Source organism: Tachyglossus aculeatus, chromosome 6, assembly GCF_015852505.1.
Source record: "Tachyglossus aculeatus isolate mTacAcu1 chromosome 6, mTacAcu1.pri, whole genome shotgun sequence".
Lineage (NCBI taxonomy): Eukaryota > Metazoa > Chordata > Mammalia > Monotremata > Tachyglossidae > Tachyglossus > Tachyglossus aculeatus.
Window position 1 is genome coordinate 21682575 of NC_052071.1, and position 16652 is coordinate 21699226.

The 16652-nt window shown below is 47.7% G+C and overlaps 1 protein-coding gene across 2 annotated transcripts in view; it reads left to right on the forward strand.

Moving 5' to 3' along the window:
- Positions 1-16652, forward strand: part of SEPTIN6 (septin 6) — a 62379-nt gene that overhangs the window by 24226 nt on the left and 21501 nt on the right. For both annotated transcript variants that reach the window (XM_038747916.1, XM_038747917.1), the window contains exons 3-5: positions 1256-1451; positions 3601-3787; positions 4708-4869. In XM_038747916.1, the coding sequence (XP_038603844.1) occupies positions 1256-1451; positions 3601-3787; positions 4708-4869 (545 nt within the window). The remainder of the gene's footprint in view (positions 1-1255; positions 1452-3600; positions 3788-4707; positions 4870-16652) is intronic.

Consider the following 16652-nt stretch of genomic DNA (forward strand, 5'->3'; position numbering starts at 1 on the left):
CAGGTCTGCAAGGGACTAAGTAGAGACCATGACTTCTCCACAGATTTAGAAAATCGGGAAGGCTTCAGTTGTGACTGGGCGGCAGTGCTGTGAGCCCCCTGTCTGGGCTCTCTTTCACCTGACCTGTTGCACTCTGAGCCCCAGGGAGCCAGAAACCCCACCCCTCTAGCCAGTGCCCTGTTGCTCTCATTCTCTTTACTGTGGGCCTTGCCTTTTATGTCTCCTTTGGAGTTTTTTATTGTTTCATTGTTTGTTATGCAACTGTCACATGCCCCTTTGCTCCTATTCTGGTCTTAGATTGGGAGCCCTGTGGGAACGAGGGACCTTGTCTAACCCAAAAGCCGTGGGACTGATGGTTGCTACTGTCCCGCCGCCAACCACCCTGGTCCCCTAAAGTTAGTGCTCTTGGCTTTATGAATCCATTTTGTCTTCTTTAATAGTAGTAGGAGTTGCAGCCATGTTTATTGAGCACCCCCTTGGGGAAGTGAACTGTACTAAGTGCTTGGGAAGTACGGTCAATTCAGTGGCACGTTCTCTGCTCACATATAATAATAATAATGATGGTATTTGTTAAGCACTTACTATGTGCCAAGCACTGTTCTAAGCACTGGGGGGGGGATGCAAGGTGATCAGGGTGCCCCACATGGGGCTTACAGTCTTAATCCCCATTTTGCAGATGATGTAACTGAGGCACAGGGAAGTTAAGTGACTTGCCCAAAGTCACACAGCTGATAAGTGGTGGAGTCGGCATTAGAACCCACGACCTCTGACTCCCAAGGCCGTGCTCTTTCCACTAAGCCACCTACACAAAGAACTTAGACTCTAATGGGGGAGACAAAAATAGAGATAATATTTAAAGCTAGAGGGTTCAAAATAAATGAGTTGAGCAGGTGTGCGTGTTCCCTGGTGTTTTATGAAGGGGGTCTGCTCCGACTCTCTCATTGACAGTCAGCTCCGTGAGGACCCGGCAGGCATCCTGTTCTTTTATTGCGACTCCCCGCAGTGTCTAGGACAGTGTTCTGCATTCAGTGAGTGCTCCAGGCGGAGTCTGGCGATCCTTGAGGAGCCCGTCCAGTTTCCAAGCAGGATACGTACACGTCTCGGGGAGATGCTGTAAGTCAGCAGAAGGGAGCCGGTGGGGAAGTGAATAGGCCAGATGATCCGCCGACTAATTCCAACCCAGATTTGTTCCACTGCGGGATGTGGCCGAGGGGGAGCCGGGAAGCTTCCTAACCCGTGGCCTCTTGACTTTCAGGGGAAACGGGACTGGGCAAATCGACGCTCATGGACACCCTGTTCAACACCAAGTTTGAAGGGGAACCGGCCTCCCACTCGCAGCCCGGGGTCCAACTCAAGTCCAGCACCTATGACCTTCAGGAGAGTAACGTGAACCTGAAGCTGACCGTCGTGAGTACGGTGGGCTTTGGGGACCAGATCAACAAGGAAGACAGGTGAGGGAGGCTAGCGCGTTAATGTCTAACTTGGCTGTTCCAGGAGAAACCACTGTGGCTCTTGTCTTTCTTTTTTTTTCATTTTCCAACCTGGAAATATATTTATATCTGGAAATGTATATATCTGTTATTTATTTATTCATTCATTCATTCATTCATTCATTCATTCATTTATTTATATTAATATCAGTCTCCCCCTCTAAAGTGTGAGCTTGTTGTGGACAGGAAATGTGTCCGATGCTTTGCAGACAGTAAGCTTTGCACACAATAGACGCTCAATAAATACGGTTGATTAGAATTGGAGAGCAAAAGGAAAGATGCAGTTTTACAGGGTTTTTTTTCTATAAAAATTCCATTCAGACCCCAACAAAAGCTTTCGCTTCTGAAAATAGCTTTTTCTTCAAACCTCCCTTTTTTCCTCCTGTGAAAGGGAACTCCTTCAAAGCCCAGGCTAGCCAAGGGCCCCGGGCTCGACTCATCCTTTAGCCGTGCCCTTCCGGGGTGAAAGCCATGCTGTTGAGCTGCGCGGACGTAGCACTGCTGTGACCTTACGTTTGCCTGGTGCCAGCCAAGGGAATAGGGGGAGAAACACCTGGGGCAACCTCAGAAGCTGAGGAAGCGGGGGTCGTTGGGAAGCGTGTCTTCCTCCCTGCAAGAAGAGCGGGTGGCTGGCCCCCAGCTCCTTGCTCCAGGGCCTTTGAGGGGATTATACCCAACACTCAGATCTAGCGATCATTTATATTCACATCTGGTCTCCCCGTCCAGCCTGCACTTTCCTTGTGGGCAAGGAATGTGTTTACCCACCCTGTTATATTGTACTCTCCCAAGCGCCCGGTATAGTGGTCTTCCCACAGTAAGCGCTCCATAAATGCGATTGATTGATTGGTAAATATGATTGACTGGAAAGTCCCAACCTTATGAGAAAGAGCCTAACGCTTTGACCGTTTTGGGGCCCAGCCCAGAGCCAGCCCTCAGTACCGGACCAACTTAGCACTCTGGGGCCGGGCAGAGCTACCCCAGCCGGGTGTTGGCCAACCTCGAAGACAGAGTGTGGCACATCATCATGGTGTGCTCTGGGCTGGCCCGACGTCTCCACCGCTCCACTCTGCTTTCATCGCAGAGGGAGGTCCCAAGCCGGCCACTTCCCGCTCCAAGCCCCGCTAGCAATTCTGAGCCCCGTCGGCCAGAGGTCCCCACAGAAGTAATTATTGTGGTGTTGGTTAAGTGCTTAGTATGTGTCAAATACTGTACTGAATGCTGGGGGAGATGGAAGATAACCCCTGACCCTCATGGGATTTGCAGTCTAAAAAAGAGAGAGGACAGATGTTGAACATCCTTTGTACAGTTGAGGCAACTGGGGCCCGCAGAGTGATTTGCCCAAATCCACACGGCAGGTAGGTAGAAGAGCGGGGATTAGAAACCAAGTACTCACACTCCCAGGCCCCTGCTCTTTCCACTAGTCCAGGCTGCTTCAGAAGCCGTAGTAATGGTATTTATCAAGCACTAATCCTGTGTCAAGCATCAGTCTTGGCGTAGATTATTATAATAATAACAATTCATTCATTCAGTCGTATTTATTAGCGCTTACTGTGTGCAGAGCACTGTACTGTACTGTGTGCAGAGCACTGTACTGTGTGCAGAACACTATTGTTAGTACTATTATACTACCGATAATACTAATAGTACTTGTTAAGCACTTACTATGTGCCAAGAACTGTTCTGAGCACCGGGGTGGATAGAAATTAATCAGACTGGACACAGTCCCTGTGTGTAAGTAGTCTAAGTAGGAGGAATTAGGATTTAGTCCCCATTTTACTGAGACACAGAGAAGTTGGTTGATTTGCCCAAGGTCACCCAGCAGAGACGGGGGGGGTCCCGGGCCACAGTACAGTTTGGGGACCGATGCTTGGGCCTCTTAAGTTGCATGGCAGCGATGGATGCCAGGCTTGTTGCCCGTCCAGAGGCCTGGGTTTGCCTCTGAAGGGCTACATTTGCTGCAAGAACTCATGCCTGGGCTGCAGCGTTCACGCTCGGCTGGGGCCTGCTTCCCTGCTCCAGCGACAACCGGTTCTTGAAAGGCCAAGACGTCCAGAACAAATAGTGTTCTCGGGCTGCCTCTGAAGTGTCTTTCCTGTTTTGTGTCCCCAAGCTACAAGCCCATCGTGGAGTTCATCGACGCCCAGTTTGAGACTTATCTCCAGGAAGAGCTGAAGATCAGGCGGGTCTTGCACAGTTACCACGACTCCCGCATCCATGCCTGCTTGTACTTCATTGCCCCGACTGGCCACTCCTTGAAATCTCTGGACTTGGTGACCATGAAGAAGCTAGACAGCAAGGTACGGAGTGTGGCGTAGGCCCAGGGATAATCCCCAGGACTCTCCTTTCTCCGGAGGGAATTCTTGGAGTTGGAGGGGGAGGGAATGCAGCATCGTTGGAGGAGGCGAGAAAGCGCAGCTGAGTTCCTGCTCCTACTGTAATCATCATCATCAATCGTATTTATTGAGCGCTTACTATGTGCAGAGCACTGTACTAAGCGCTTGGGAAGTACAAATTGGCAACATATAGAGACAGTCCCTACCCAACAGTGGGCTCACAGTCTAAAAGTTGGAGACAGAGAACAAAACCAAACATACTAACAAAATAAAATAAATAGAATAGATATGTACAAATAAAATAAATAAATAAATAAATAAATAGAGTAAAAAATATGTATAAACATATATACATATATACAGGTGCTGTGGGGAAGGGAAGGAAGTAAGATGGGGGGATGGAGAGGGGGAGAGGAAGGAAGGGGCTCAGTCTGGGAAGGCCTCCAGGGCAGAACAATGTACTGTAATGGAGCAAGGATGAGTTTAGGACTGTCCTCCCCCCTCCCTTTTTTTAAAAAAATTAAATGGTATTTGTTAAGCGCTTACAATGTGCCAGGCACTGTACTAAGCACTGGAGTAGATACAAGATAATCAGGTTGGACCCAGTTGTCCTGGACCAAGGACTTGGGGGAATACGATTCAAAAGATTTGGTAGACACATTCTCTACCCTTGAGGAGCTTCCAGTCTAGAGCGGGGAATTGGGCTTGTGTGTTTTGATCGTCTTGATGGTATTTATTGAGCGCCTACTGTGAGCAGAGAACTGCATTAAACGCTTGGGAAGGTGCAGTACAACAGAGTTGGTAGTCGCGATCTCTGCCCAGCGGGATCTGTGCGGGTGAATGGGAACCATCGTCACCTCATTAATGACTCTTTCCTCTCGTAGGTCAACATCATTCCCATCATTGCCAAGTCCGATGCCATTTCCAAGAGCGAACTGACGAAATTCAAAATTAAAATCACCAGCGAGCTCGTCAGCAACGGGGTCCTTATCTATCAGTTTCCTACCGAAGACGAGTCCGTGGCAGAGATCAATGGGAATATGAATGTGAGTCAACCGAGGGAATTTCAGTCAAACACTGCTAATAACCATTTTTCTTTAGGGGGGCGGGGAACGGTCAAGGAGTTTGTTGTGGACTTTATATCCTCCAGTCTGCAGGTCCCTAACAATGGGCCTTTGAGTCGTGATTTTCCAAGTCAAGGGTTAGTTTTGGTTCAGAAAAAGTTGGAGTGAATTGAATAGCGTGCAGCTATTCTTTCCCCCACCTCCGCCCTTCCAGAAGTGTGAGTAATTCATGAGCCATAGATTGAAGCCTCTGGTTCTGCTCATTCACAGTGTACTGATGCCTCTGCCGAAAAGTCTTTATTGTTGTGGCTTCCAAGAGGCATTTAGTGGCTTTCAGAGTGAGGGGTTTCTTTCCTCAACAGAGATGCATCAGTTTTTCCTAATGACATAATGGCCGGGTTGGTCCCCACTTAGGAAAGTCCCAGTAATTTTTTTTTTTTAAAGCATTTTTCGAGTTCTTCCTGCCTTTTCCTGCCTCCACGGGCCAAGTGTTTCATTGCAGTGCCAACGCTGTCTCTCCCACAATCGGCACGCAAATCAAGCAGTCAATCCTTCGATCAGGGGGATTTATTGAGCACTTACGACACGCAGAGCGCTATTACTAAGCGCTCGGGAGGGTACAGAGGAGCAGCGTGGCTTAGTGAATTGAGCAGGGACCAGGCACTCAGAAGGACCTGGGTTCTAATCCTGGCTCCGCCACATGTCTGCTGTGTGACTGTGGGCGAGTCACGTCACTTCTCTGGGCCTCAGTTGCCTCATTTGTAAAAGGGGGATTAAGACTGTGAGTCCTGTGTGGGACGTGGACTGTGTCCAATCTGATTAGCTTGTACCTACCCCAGCACTTAGTACAGCGCCTGGCATATAGTAAGCACTTAACCAATACTGTAAAAAATGAAAGAGCTTCAGGAAGGGTCCTTCTAAGGGCTGGGGCTCACAGCAACGGCCGTCCGTGCCTCCCTCCTCTCCCCAAGCAATGGGCCTGGGTTGTCGATGGAAGTTTCAGAAGATAGGGCGACCAAGGAGCCAGGCAAACATCCATTTGGGGGACCACTGTAGATTGTAAATCTGTGGGGAATCGGTGGCTCTGAAAGGGTGGAGATGGTCTCTTCCATCCCCGGTGGGAAGTACATGAAATGGAAAGAGGGAGATCATAGTTGACGGGGCTTATGAGAACTAATGGCCACATTGAGGCAGGGGAATTCAATCCGGTCTGGTTCCTTTGTCAGACAAGGGGAAGAGCCGTCTTAATATTGTCCGGTTCGCCAACCCCGGGAGATGAACGGCCCGTGGTTCCAGCGGAGGCTGAGGCAGAGCCGAGCTGGGTCGGAATGAATGGCCCTAACTGGCTTGGTGATTTCTGCCTTTTAAAAGTCAATCAATCAATCAGTCGTATTTATTGAGCGCTTACTGTGTGCAGAGCACTGTACTAAGCGCTTGGGAAGTACAAGTTGGCACCATATAGAGACAGTCCCTATCCAACAGTGGGCTCACAGTCTAAAAGGGGGAGACAGAGAACAAAACCAAAAAAACTTAAGGTGAAGCTGGTCCGGGTCTGTTGTAAAAAACTGTGAAGCTTCTTCTTGTCGTCTTTCACGCTTTCTCCCTCCTCCCCTCTCCTTGTCATCATCATCATCATCATCAATCGTATTTATTGAGCGCTTACTATGTGCAGAGCACTGTACTAAGCGCTTGGGAAGTACAAATTGGCAACATATAGAGACAGTCCCTACCCAACAGTGGGCTCACAGTCTGATACCCCCTCCCCGGTCAGTATACAGAGCAGGATGGGGGAGGCGCCTAGAGCTCACATCTGCACCGCAGCCTCTTCTGAGGGCCCGAGGGCTCGGTGGTCTCTAAGCCCACTCTAGACTGTAAAGCTTGTTGTGGCCAGGGAATGTGTCTGATACAGCGTCTATTGTACTGTCCCAAGCACTTAGTACAGTCCTCTGCACACAGTGAGCGCTCAATAAGTACGATTGCCTGAGTGGGGAACAGTTTCCACTGTGATGAGTAGGTGTCGAAACACCAAGAAGGCGAGATACATGGTGAAGCCAATCAAACATCAGTCAGTGGTATTTATTGAGCTCTTACTGTATATTGAGCAGTGTACTAGGTGCTTTAGAGAGTACAGTATGGTAGAGTCAAGGACACTTTCCCTACCCACATGGAGTTTGCAGTCTAAAGAAGAAGCGTGGCCTAGTTGAAAGAGTGCAAGTCTGGGAGTGTTGAGGACTGGCATTTTAATCCCGGCTCTGTCACATGACTGCCATGTGACCTTGGGTAAGTCACCTCAATTCTCTGTGCCTCAATTTCCTTATCTGTAAAATGGGGATTAAATCCTTCTCTCTCCAATTTAGATTGGAGCCTCATTTAGGACAGGGATTATGTCCAACTTGTTTATCTTGTATCTATCTTGTATCTGGTATCTTGTATCCCCTCGTCCCCCTCTCCATCCCCCCCCCCATCTTACCTCCTTCCCTTCCCCACAGCACCTGTATATATGTATATATGTTTGTACATATTTGTTACTCTATTTATTTATTTTACTTGTACATATCTATTCTATTTATTTTATTTTGTTAGTATGTTTGGTTTTGTTCTCTGTCTCCCCCTTTTAGACTGTGAGCCCACTGTTGGGTAGGGACTGTCTCTATATGTTGCCAACTTGTACTTCCCAAGCGCTTAGTACAGTGCTCTGCACACAGTAAGCACTCAATAAATACGATTGATGGTGATGATGATGATGATCTACTCCAGTGCTTAGTTCAGTGCTTGGCACATAGTGAGCACATAACAGATGCCACAATTATTATTATCATCGTTAGTATAAGTATTTGTGCCTGGCCCATAGTAAGTGCTTTCCAAGTACCATATCAAAAAAGGCAGGGATGGGGTGGGGAGAAAGGCAAATATTAATATAAATTACAGTTAGGGGAAATGGGAGAGTATAAGGATATGTGCATAATTGTTGTGGGGCTGGGGGTGAAGACAATATCAAGGGCCTAAGCAGGGATGCAGATGAAAGTGCATAGGTGACACAGAAGAGAGGGTGAATAGGGGAAATGACTCAGTTGGGCAAGTCCTCTTGGAGAAGCTGTGATTTTACTAGGGGTTTGAAGACTTACAGATACACCCAAAGGGGTATCAAACCCAGAAAATAAAACTTAATGTAAAAATACTTTTTTTAAGATGGTATTTGTTAAAGTGCATGCTATGTGCCAAGCACTGTAATAATAATAATAATAATAATGATGGCATTTGTTAAACGGTTACTATGTGCAAAGCACTGTTCTAAGCACTGGGGGGGATACAAGGTGATTAGGTTGTCCCATGTGGGGCTCACAGTCTTCATCCCCATTTTACAGATGAGGGAACTGAGGCTCAGAGAAGTTAAGTGACTTACCCAAGGTCACACAGCTGACAAGTGGCGGAGCCGGGACTCGAACCCTTGACCTCTGGCTCCCAAGCCCGGGCTTTTTCCACTGAGCCACGCTGCTTCTCTATAATAATGGTATTTGTTAAATGCTTACTATGTGCAAAGCACTGTTCTAAGCACTGGGGGGGATACAAGGTGATCAGGTTGTCCAATGTGGGGCTCACAGTCTTAATCCCCATTTGACAGATGAGGTCACTGAGGCCCAGAGAAGTGAAGTGACTTGCCCAACGTCACACAGCTGACAATTGGCAGAGCGGGAATTTGAACCCATGACCTCTGACTCCAAAGCCCGGGCTCTTTCCACTGAGCCACGCTGCACTAAGCATTGGGGTAGGTACAAGCCAATCAAGTCAAACACAGTCCATGTCCCACATGGGGTTTACAGTCTTAACCCCATTTTACAGATGAGGTAACTGAGGCCCAGAGAAGCTGAGTGACTTGCCCGTGGTCACACAGCAGACACATGGCAGAGCCAGGATTCAAAACCAGGCCTAGTGGATAGAATACACGGCTGGGAGTCAGAAGACCGCGTTTCTAATCCCGGCTCTGCCCCTTGCCTGCTGTGTGACCTTGGGCAAATCATTTCACTTCTCTGTGCCTCGGTTACCTCATCCGTAAAATGGGGATTAAGACTGTGAGCACCATGTGGGACAAGGACCGTGTCCAAACCAATTTGCTTGTATCCATCCCAGTGCGTAGTTTGGTGCCCGGCACGTCATAAGCGCTTTGCAAATACCGCAAGTATTATTATTGTTATTATTATTCTTTGAAGCATTTTGAGAAAGCCCAGTCTAAACGGTTAAGGTAAAATCTCAACAAACAAGTTGGTATGAAAAAGAAGTTCCTGACAATATAGGGAGTGAAATATCACTTGGGGTTGGGAGGGCTGGAGACTTTTCAAACTAGGACAGACTGTGAGCCCACTGTTGGGTAGGGACTGTCTCTATATGTTGCCAACTTGTACTTCCCAAGCGCTTAGTACAGTGCTCTGCACACAGGAAGCGCTCAATAAATATGATTGATGATGATGATGATGACAGACAACTGCCTTGACTGGATTAGGAGCGGTTTGGCCCGGAGGCAGGGTGCTGGATTAGATGACCGCTTGTGGTCCCTTCCAGCTCGAGGATTCTGGGCGGTCTGTGAGCGCCAGGGTGAGGGTGAAGGACAAGGAAGGACAGAGAAGCAGCGTGGCTCAGTAGAAAGAGCATGAGCTATGGAGTCAGAGGTCATGGGTTCAAATCCCGGCTCCGCCAATTGTCAGCTGTGTGACTTTGGGCAAGTCACTTCACTTCTCTGTGCCTCAGTTCCCTCATCTGTAAAATGGGGATTAAGACTGTGAGCCCCCCACGGGACAACCTGACCACCTTGTAACCTCCCCAGCACTTAGAACAGTGCATTGCACATAGTAAGCGCTTAATAAATCATCATCATCATCATCAATCGTATTTATTGAGCGCTTACTATGTGCAGAGCACTGTACTAAGCGCTTGGGAAGTACAAATTGGCAACATACAGAGACAGTCCCTACCCAACAGTGGGCTCACAGTCTAATTTATCATTTTTAATATCTTAATTAAATAATTAAATTATCAATTTAATAATATTTAATATCATTTATAATTTGTAACTATAATTTATAGTATATAATAATAAATAATAAATTTATTGTTTATTTTTAATAAATGCCATTAAAAAAATGTGGGTGGGTGTGAGCTCCTTGGCATCTTCCTGCCCCGTTCTGTTCCTCATCATTGACATCTCGTCCTGGAAATCTGAAAAGGGAAAAAGAGGCCGGAGTCGGGCTCCGCTCCCCGCCCTGCCGTCCCTCGGGAGCCCCGTGTTTCCGGCCCTTCACAGTTAGCTGGCTCCCAGCAGATGTCATTTGGCCCCGGGACCGATCAGCTGCTGCTCCCTGGCTGCTGTGGGCCTGCGTTTGTGGTGGGAGGAAGGGACGGAAGCCAGACTGTCCTCAGTGCTGTCCTGCGGGGTGGGGAACTGCCAGGCCCTGGATAACCACGTGAAACTCGCTTCCGCCACCGCCACCCCAAATGCCCTGGAGCCTGATCTGACCCTGGCAGAGAGAGACAGTGAGTTTGAGAGAAGCAGATGGCCCCGTGTCTCCAGTTAAAAGAAAAGGACCACTAAGGGATAACCACTCTTTCTGGACGACTGTCATCTCTCTCGTTCAATCAATCAGTCAATCGATCATCATCATCATCATCATCAATCGTATTTATTGAGCGCTTACTATGTGCAGAGCACTATACTAAGCGCTTGGGAAGTACAAATTGGCAACATATAGAGACAGTCCCTACCCAACAGTGGGCTCACAGTCTAAAAGGGGGAGACAGAGAACAAAACCAAACATACTAACAAAATAAAATAAATAGAATAGATATGTACAAAAAAAATAGATAAATAAATAGAGTAATAAATATGTACAAACATATATACATATATACAGGTGTTGTGGGGAAGGGAAGGAGGTAAGATGGGGGGGATGGAGAGGGGGACGAGGGGGAGAGGAAGGAAGGGGCTCAGTCTGGGAAGGCCTCCTGGAGGAGGTGAGCTCTCAGCAGGGCCTTGAAGGGAGGAAGAGAGCTAGCTTGGCGGATGGGCAGAGGGAGGGCGTTCCAGGCCAGGGGGATGACGTGGGCCGGGGCTCGACGGCGGGACAGGCGAGAACGAGGTACGGTGAGGAGATTAGCGGCGCTTACTGTGTGCAGAGCACTGTACTAAGCGCTTGGGAAGTACAAGTTGGCAACATATAAAGACAGTCCCTACCCAACAGTAGGCTCACAGTCTAAAATTCAACCTGTATATTCAGTCTATCACCAAATCCCATCTGTTCTACCTTGACAACGTCCCTAAAATCCTCCTCTTCCTCTCCATCCAAACTGATACCACACTGATCTAAGCACTCATCTTATCTCGCCTCAACTAATCATCAGCCACCTCACTGAGCTAGCTGCCTGTCCCCACTCTAGTCCATTCAGTTGTATTTAGCGAGCGCTTACTGTGTGCAGAGCACTTTACTAAGCGCTTGGAAAATACAGTACAGTAGTAAAGAGAGAAATCCTGCCCAGGGTGGGCTGACAGTTTAGCGGGGGGAGACAGACATCAATGCAAATAAACAGGCATCGATATAAATAAATAGAATTATAGATATATACGTAAGTGCTGTGGGGTGGGGAGAGGGGGAAGAGCAAAGGGAGTGAGTTGTGTGGAAGGGAAGGGGAGCTGAGGAAGAGCGGGGCTTAGTCTGGGAAGGCCTCTTGGAGGAGGTGAGCCTTCAGTAGGGCTTTGAAGGGGGAAGAGTGTTTGGCAGATTTGAGAAGGGAGGGTGTTTCAGGCCAGAGGTAGGACATGGGCATGTTTCTAAGGATCTTTTCAGTTCGGTCCCCAGGAGTCACCCATTCACCTCTGCACCAAACAGAATCTCTTTACCATTGGCTATAAAGCATTCAATCACCTGGTCCACCCCTCTCCCCATCTTCAAAGCCTTATTAAAATCACATTTCCTCCCGAGAGGCCTTCCCCGACTAAGCCCCTATTTCCTCTACTCCCTCTCCCTTAGGCCTCGCCCTTGCTTTTGGCTCTTTGGCTCAGCCCAAGAGCACTTACGTACCTATTTGTAATTTATTTTCAAGTCTGTCTCCCCCCCCCGAGACTGTAAGCTCCTTGTGGGCAGGGAACACGTCAACCAACTCTGTGGTATTATGCTGAGTGCTTAGCGAGTGCTCTGCACACAGTAAGCTCTTAATAAAGGCCATTGATTGATTGATTGATTGGTCGATTGATGTCCAAGGGTCTGTGCAGCCAACACAGCTCCTAGTAAAATCAGTTTAAGCTGACCCCCGGAGCCATGGGAGAAGAGTGCTGGGAGCCGTGAGATGTATCCAGCGTGGTTGGAGAAGCAGCGTGGCTCAGTGGAAAGAGCCCGGGCTTTGGAGTCAGAGGTCGTGGGTTCAAATCCCGGCTCCGCCAACTGTCAGCTGTGTGACTTTGGGCAAGTCACTTCACTTCTCTGGGCCTCAGTTCCCTCATCTGTAAAATGGGGATGAAGAATGTGAGCCCCCGTGGGACAACCTGCTCACCTTGTAACCCCCCCAGCGCTTAGAACAGTGCTTTGCACATAGTAAGCGCTTAATAAATGCTATCATTATTATTATTATTATTATTGTTATCCAGCTTGTTGCCCGGCAACGTGCCAGAGGAGAGGTTCTGAACTGCTTGAGTGCTTATCTCAACTGGGAAAAGGTAACTTGGGCTTGATCCCTTCCGGGCCCTGGGTGTCCCCAACCAGCAACGCTGGGCACATATGCCAGGGGCTGCCATGGTAGCGTCGGGTACGTAGGGTTCATCCACCTCTGCCTGGGCTCCCAGACTGAGCCCCCTCCTTCCTCTCCCCCTCCCCATCCCCCCTGCCCTACCTCCTTCCCCTCCCCACCGCACCAGTAATAATAATAATAATAATGTTGGTATTTGTTAAGCGCTTACTATGTGCCAAACACTGTTCTAAGCACTGGGGTAGATACAAGGTCATCAGGTTGTCCCACGGGGGGCTCAAAGTCTTCATGCCCATTTTACAGATGAGGGAACTGAGGCCCAGAGAAGTTAAGTGACTTGCCCAAGATCACACAGCTAAGTGGCTGAGCCTCTGGCTCCCCAGCCCGTGCTCTTTCCACTGAGCCACGCTGCTTCTCTGTATATATGTTTGTACAGATTTATTACTCTATTTTTTTTACTTGTACATATTTACTATTCTATTTATTTTATTTTGTTAATATGTTTTGTTGTCTGTCTCCCCCCTTCTAGACTGTGAGCCCGTTGTTGGGTAGGGACCGTCTCTGTTGCCAACTTGTACTTCCCAAGCGCTTAGTACAGTGCTCTGCACACAGTAAGCACTCAATAAATACGATTGAATGACTGAATGAAGTATGACCAGGCATCTGGATGCTGATAAACCCCCCATCTCTTAGCGTGGCTCAGTGGAAAGAGCCCAGGCTTTGGAGTCAGAGGTCATGGGTTCAAATTCTGGCTCTGCCACTTGTCAGCTGTGTGACTTGGGGCAAGTCACTTAACTTCTCTGCACCTCAGTTACCTCATCTGTAAAGTAGGGATGAAGACTGTGAGCCCCCTGTGGGACAACCTGATTACCTTGTATTCTCCCCAGCGCTTAGAACAGTGCTTTGCACATAGCAAGCGCTTAATAAATGCCATTATTATTATTATTATTATTAATCAGATTGACAGGTTCTGTGTTCTAATTCTGGCTCCGTCACTTGTTTGCTGTGTAACTTTGGGCAAGACACTTCACTTCTCTGTGCCTCAGTTACCTCCTCTGGAAAATGGGGATTTAATCAATCAATCAATCAATCGTATTTATTGAGCGCTTACTATGTGCAGAGCACTGTACTAAGCACTTGGGAAGTACAAATTGGCATCACATAGAGACAGTCCCTACCCAACAGTGGGCTCACAGTCTAAAAGGGGGAGACAGAGAACAGAACCAAACATACCAACAAAATAAAATAAGTAGGATAGAAATGTACAAGTAAAATAAATAAATAAATAAATAAATAGAGTAATAAATATGTACAACCATATATACATATATACAGGTGCTGTGGGGAAGGGAAGGAGGTAAGACGGGGGGATGGAGAGGGGGACGAGGGGGAGAGGAAAGAAGGGGCTCAGTGTGGGAAGGCCTCCTGGAGGAGGTGAGCTCTCAGCAGGGCCTTGAAGGGAGGAAGAAAGCTAGCTTGGCGGAGGGGCAGAGGGAGGGCACTCCAGGCCCGGGGGATGACGTGGGCCGGGGGTCGATGGCGGGACAGGCGAGAGCGAGGTACAGTGAGGAGATTAGTGGTGGAGGAGCGGAGGGTGCGGGCTGGGCAGTAGAAGGAGAGAAGGGAGGTGAGGTAGGAGGGGGCGAGGGGATGGACAGCCTTGAAGCCCAGGGTGAGGAGTTTCTGCCTGATGCGCAGATTGATCGGTAGCCATTGGAGGTTTTTGAGGAGGGGAGTAATATGTCCAGAGCGTTTCTGGACAAAGATAATCCGGGCAGCAGCATGAAGTATGGATTGAAGTGGAGAGAGACACGAGGATGGGAGATCAGAGAGAAGGCTAGTGCAGTAGTCCAGACGGGATAGGATGAGAGCTTGAATGAGCAGGGTAGCGGTTTGGATGGAGAGGAAAGGGCGGATCTTGGCAATTTAAGAGGGTGAGCCTCATGTGGGACATGGACTGTGTCCAATCTGAAAAGTTTAGGATTACCCCAGCATTTAGGACAGTGCTTGGCACATGGTAAGCACTCCCTTCTTCCGGCCCCTCCCCGTAAGAAAGACCCAGGGTGTGAATATGTGAATATCAGGGTCGTTGTGAGGTGCTTAAAGATCATTCCCTATTTATTTATTTATTTATTCACTTATTTATTTATTTATTTATTTATTTATTTATTCATTCATTCATTTATTTTACTTGTACATATCTATTGTATTTATTTTATCTTGTTAATATGTTAATATTTTGTTAATATGTTTGGTTTTGTTCTCTGTGTCCCCCTTCTAGACTGTGAGCCCACTGTTGGGTAGGGACTGTCTCTATATGTTGCCAGCTTGGACTTCCCAAGCGCTTAGTACAGTGCTCTGCACACAGTAAGCGCTCAATAAATATGATTGATTGATTGATTGATTGATCATTCAGCCAAAAGGGAGCCGCCCTCAGGATCAACAGACTTTGGCTGGGATTTGAGCATGGCAGAGGAGAGTATGGGCGGTGGGGAGGGAGGTTGTAAAAGCCTGGAGGGTCAGAAGAGCTGGAGCCTATTTTTCTGTGGGGACTTTGAGGTCATCAGCAACTCCCTGAAACATGGGTCTCTACTACTAATAATAATAATTGCGATATTTGTTAAGCATTTACTATGTGCCAGGCACCATACTTAGCTCTGGTGTAGATACAGGCTAATCAAGTTGGGCACAGTCCCTGTCCTACGTGGAGCTCACAGTCTTAATCCCCATTTTACAGATGAGGGAACTGAGGCCCAGAGAAGTGAAGTGATTTGCCCAAGGTCACACAGCAGACATGTGGCAGAGCTGGGATTAGAACCCAGGTCCTTCTGACTCCCAAGACGTTACTCTGCCATCATCATCATCATCAGTCGTATTTGTTGAGCACTTACTGTGTGCAGAGCACTGTACTAAGCGCTTGGGAAGTACAAGTTGGCAACATATAGAGACAGTCCCTACCCAACAGTGGGCTCACAGTCTATAAGGGGGAGACAGAGAACAAAACCAAACATACTAACAAAATAAAATAAATAGAATAGATATGTACAAGTAAAATAGGGGCCATGGGGCCAGGCTGTTCGCAATGGCAGAGAAGCTTTTCTGAACCTTACGTACACTGTTGCCTGCTAGATTATTGCTGGTAATAATAGTAATAACAACAATAATTGTAATATTGTATCCTTCCTATCTTTTCAGAGCTGGGGTAGATACAAGATAATCAGGTCAAACAAAGTTTCCGGGGCCTCACAGTGTAAGTAGTAGGGAGAGCAGGTATTGACTCTCCATTTTACAGTTGAGGAAACGGAGATACAGAGAAGTGAAATGACTTGCCCAAGGTCACACAACAGGCAAGTCGCCGAGCTGGGAATAGAACCCAAGACCTCTGACTCCCAGACCTGTGGTGCTTCCCTGCTCTTAGAACAGTGCCCAGTGCTTAGAACAGTGCTTTGCACATAATAATAGTAATAATAATAATGATGGCATTTATTAAGTGCTTACTATGTGCAATGCACTGTTCTAAGCCCTGGGAGGGATACAAGGTAATCAGGTTGTCCCACACGGGGCTCACAGTCTTAATCCCCATTTTACAGATAGGTAACTGAGGCACAGAGAAGTGAAGTGACTTGCCCAAAGTCACACAGCTGACAAGTGGTGGACCGTCTCTAGATGTTGCCAACTTGTACTTCCCAAGCTCTGCACATAGTAAGCGCTCAATAAATATGATTGATTGATTGATTGATTTGTGGAGCTGGGATTTGAACCCATGACCTCTGATTCCAAAACCCGGGCTCTTTCCACTGAGCCATGCTGCTTCTCTAAAGTAAGCATTTAATAAATGCCATTATTATTATTATTATTATTATTATTATTATTATTATTATTATTATTATTATTATTATTATTATTCCCTCTGCTGGTTAGGGAGTTCTTCCCACCTCAGCTCTGAGTCCTAAGGGACATCACCCATTGGAGTGGAATGCTGGGCAGGAGTGCTGCTTCTGCCTTCCCTCCGCACATCCACCAAGCTAGCTTTCTTC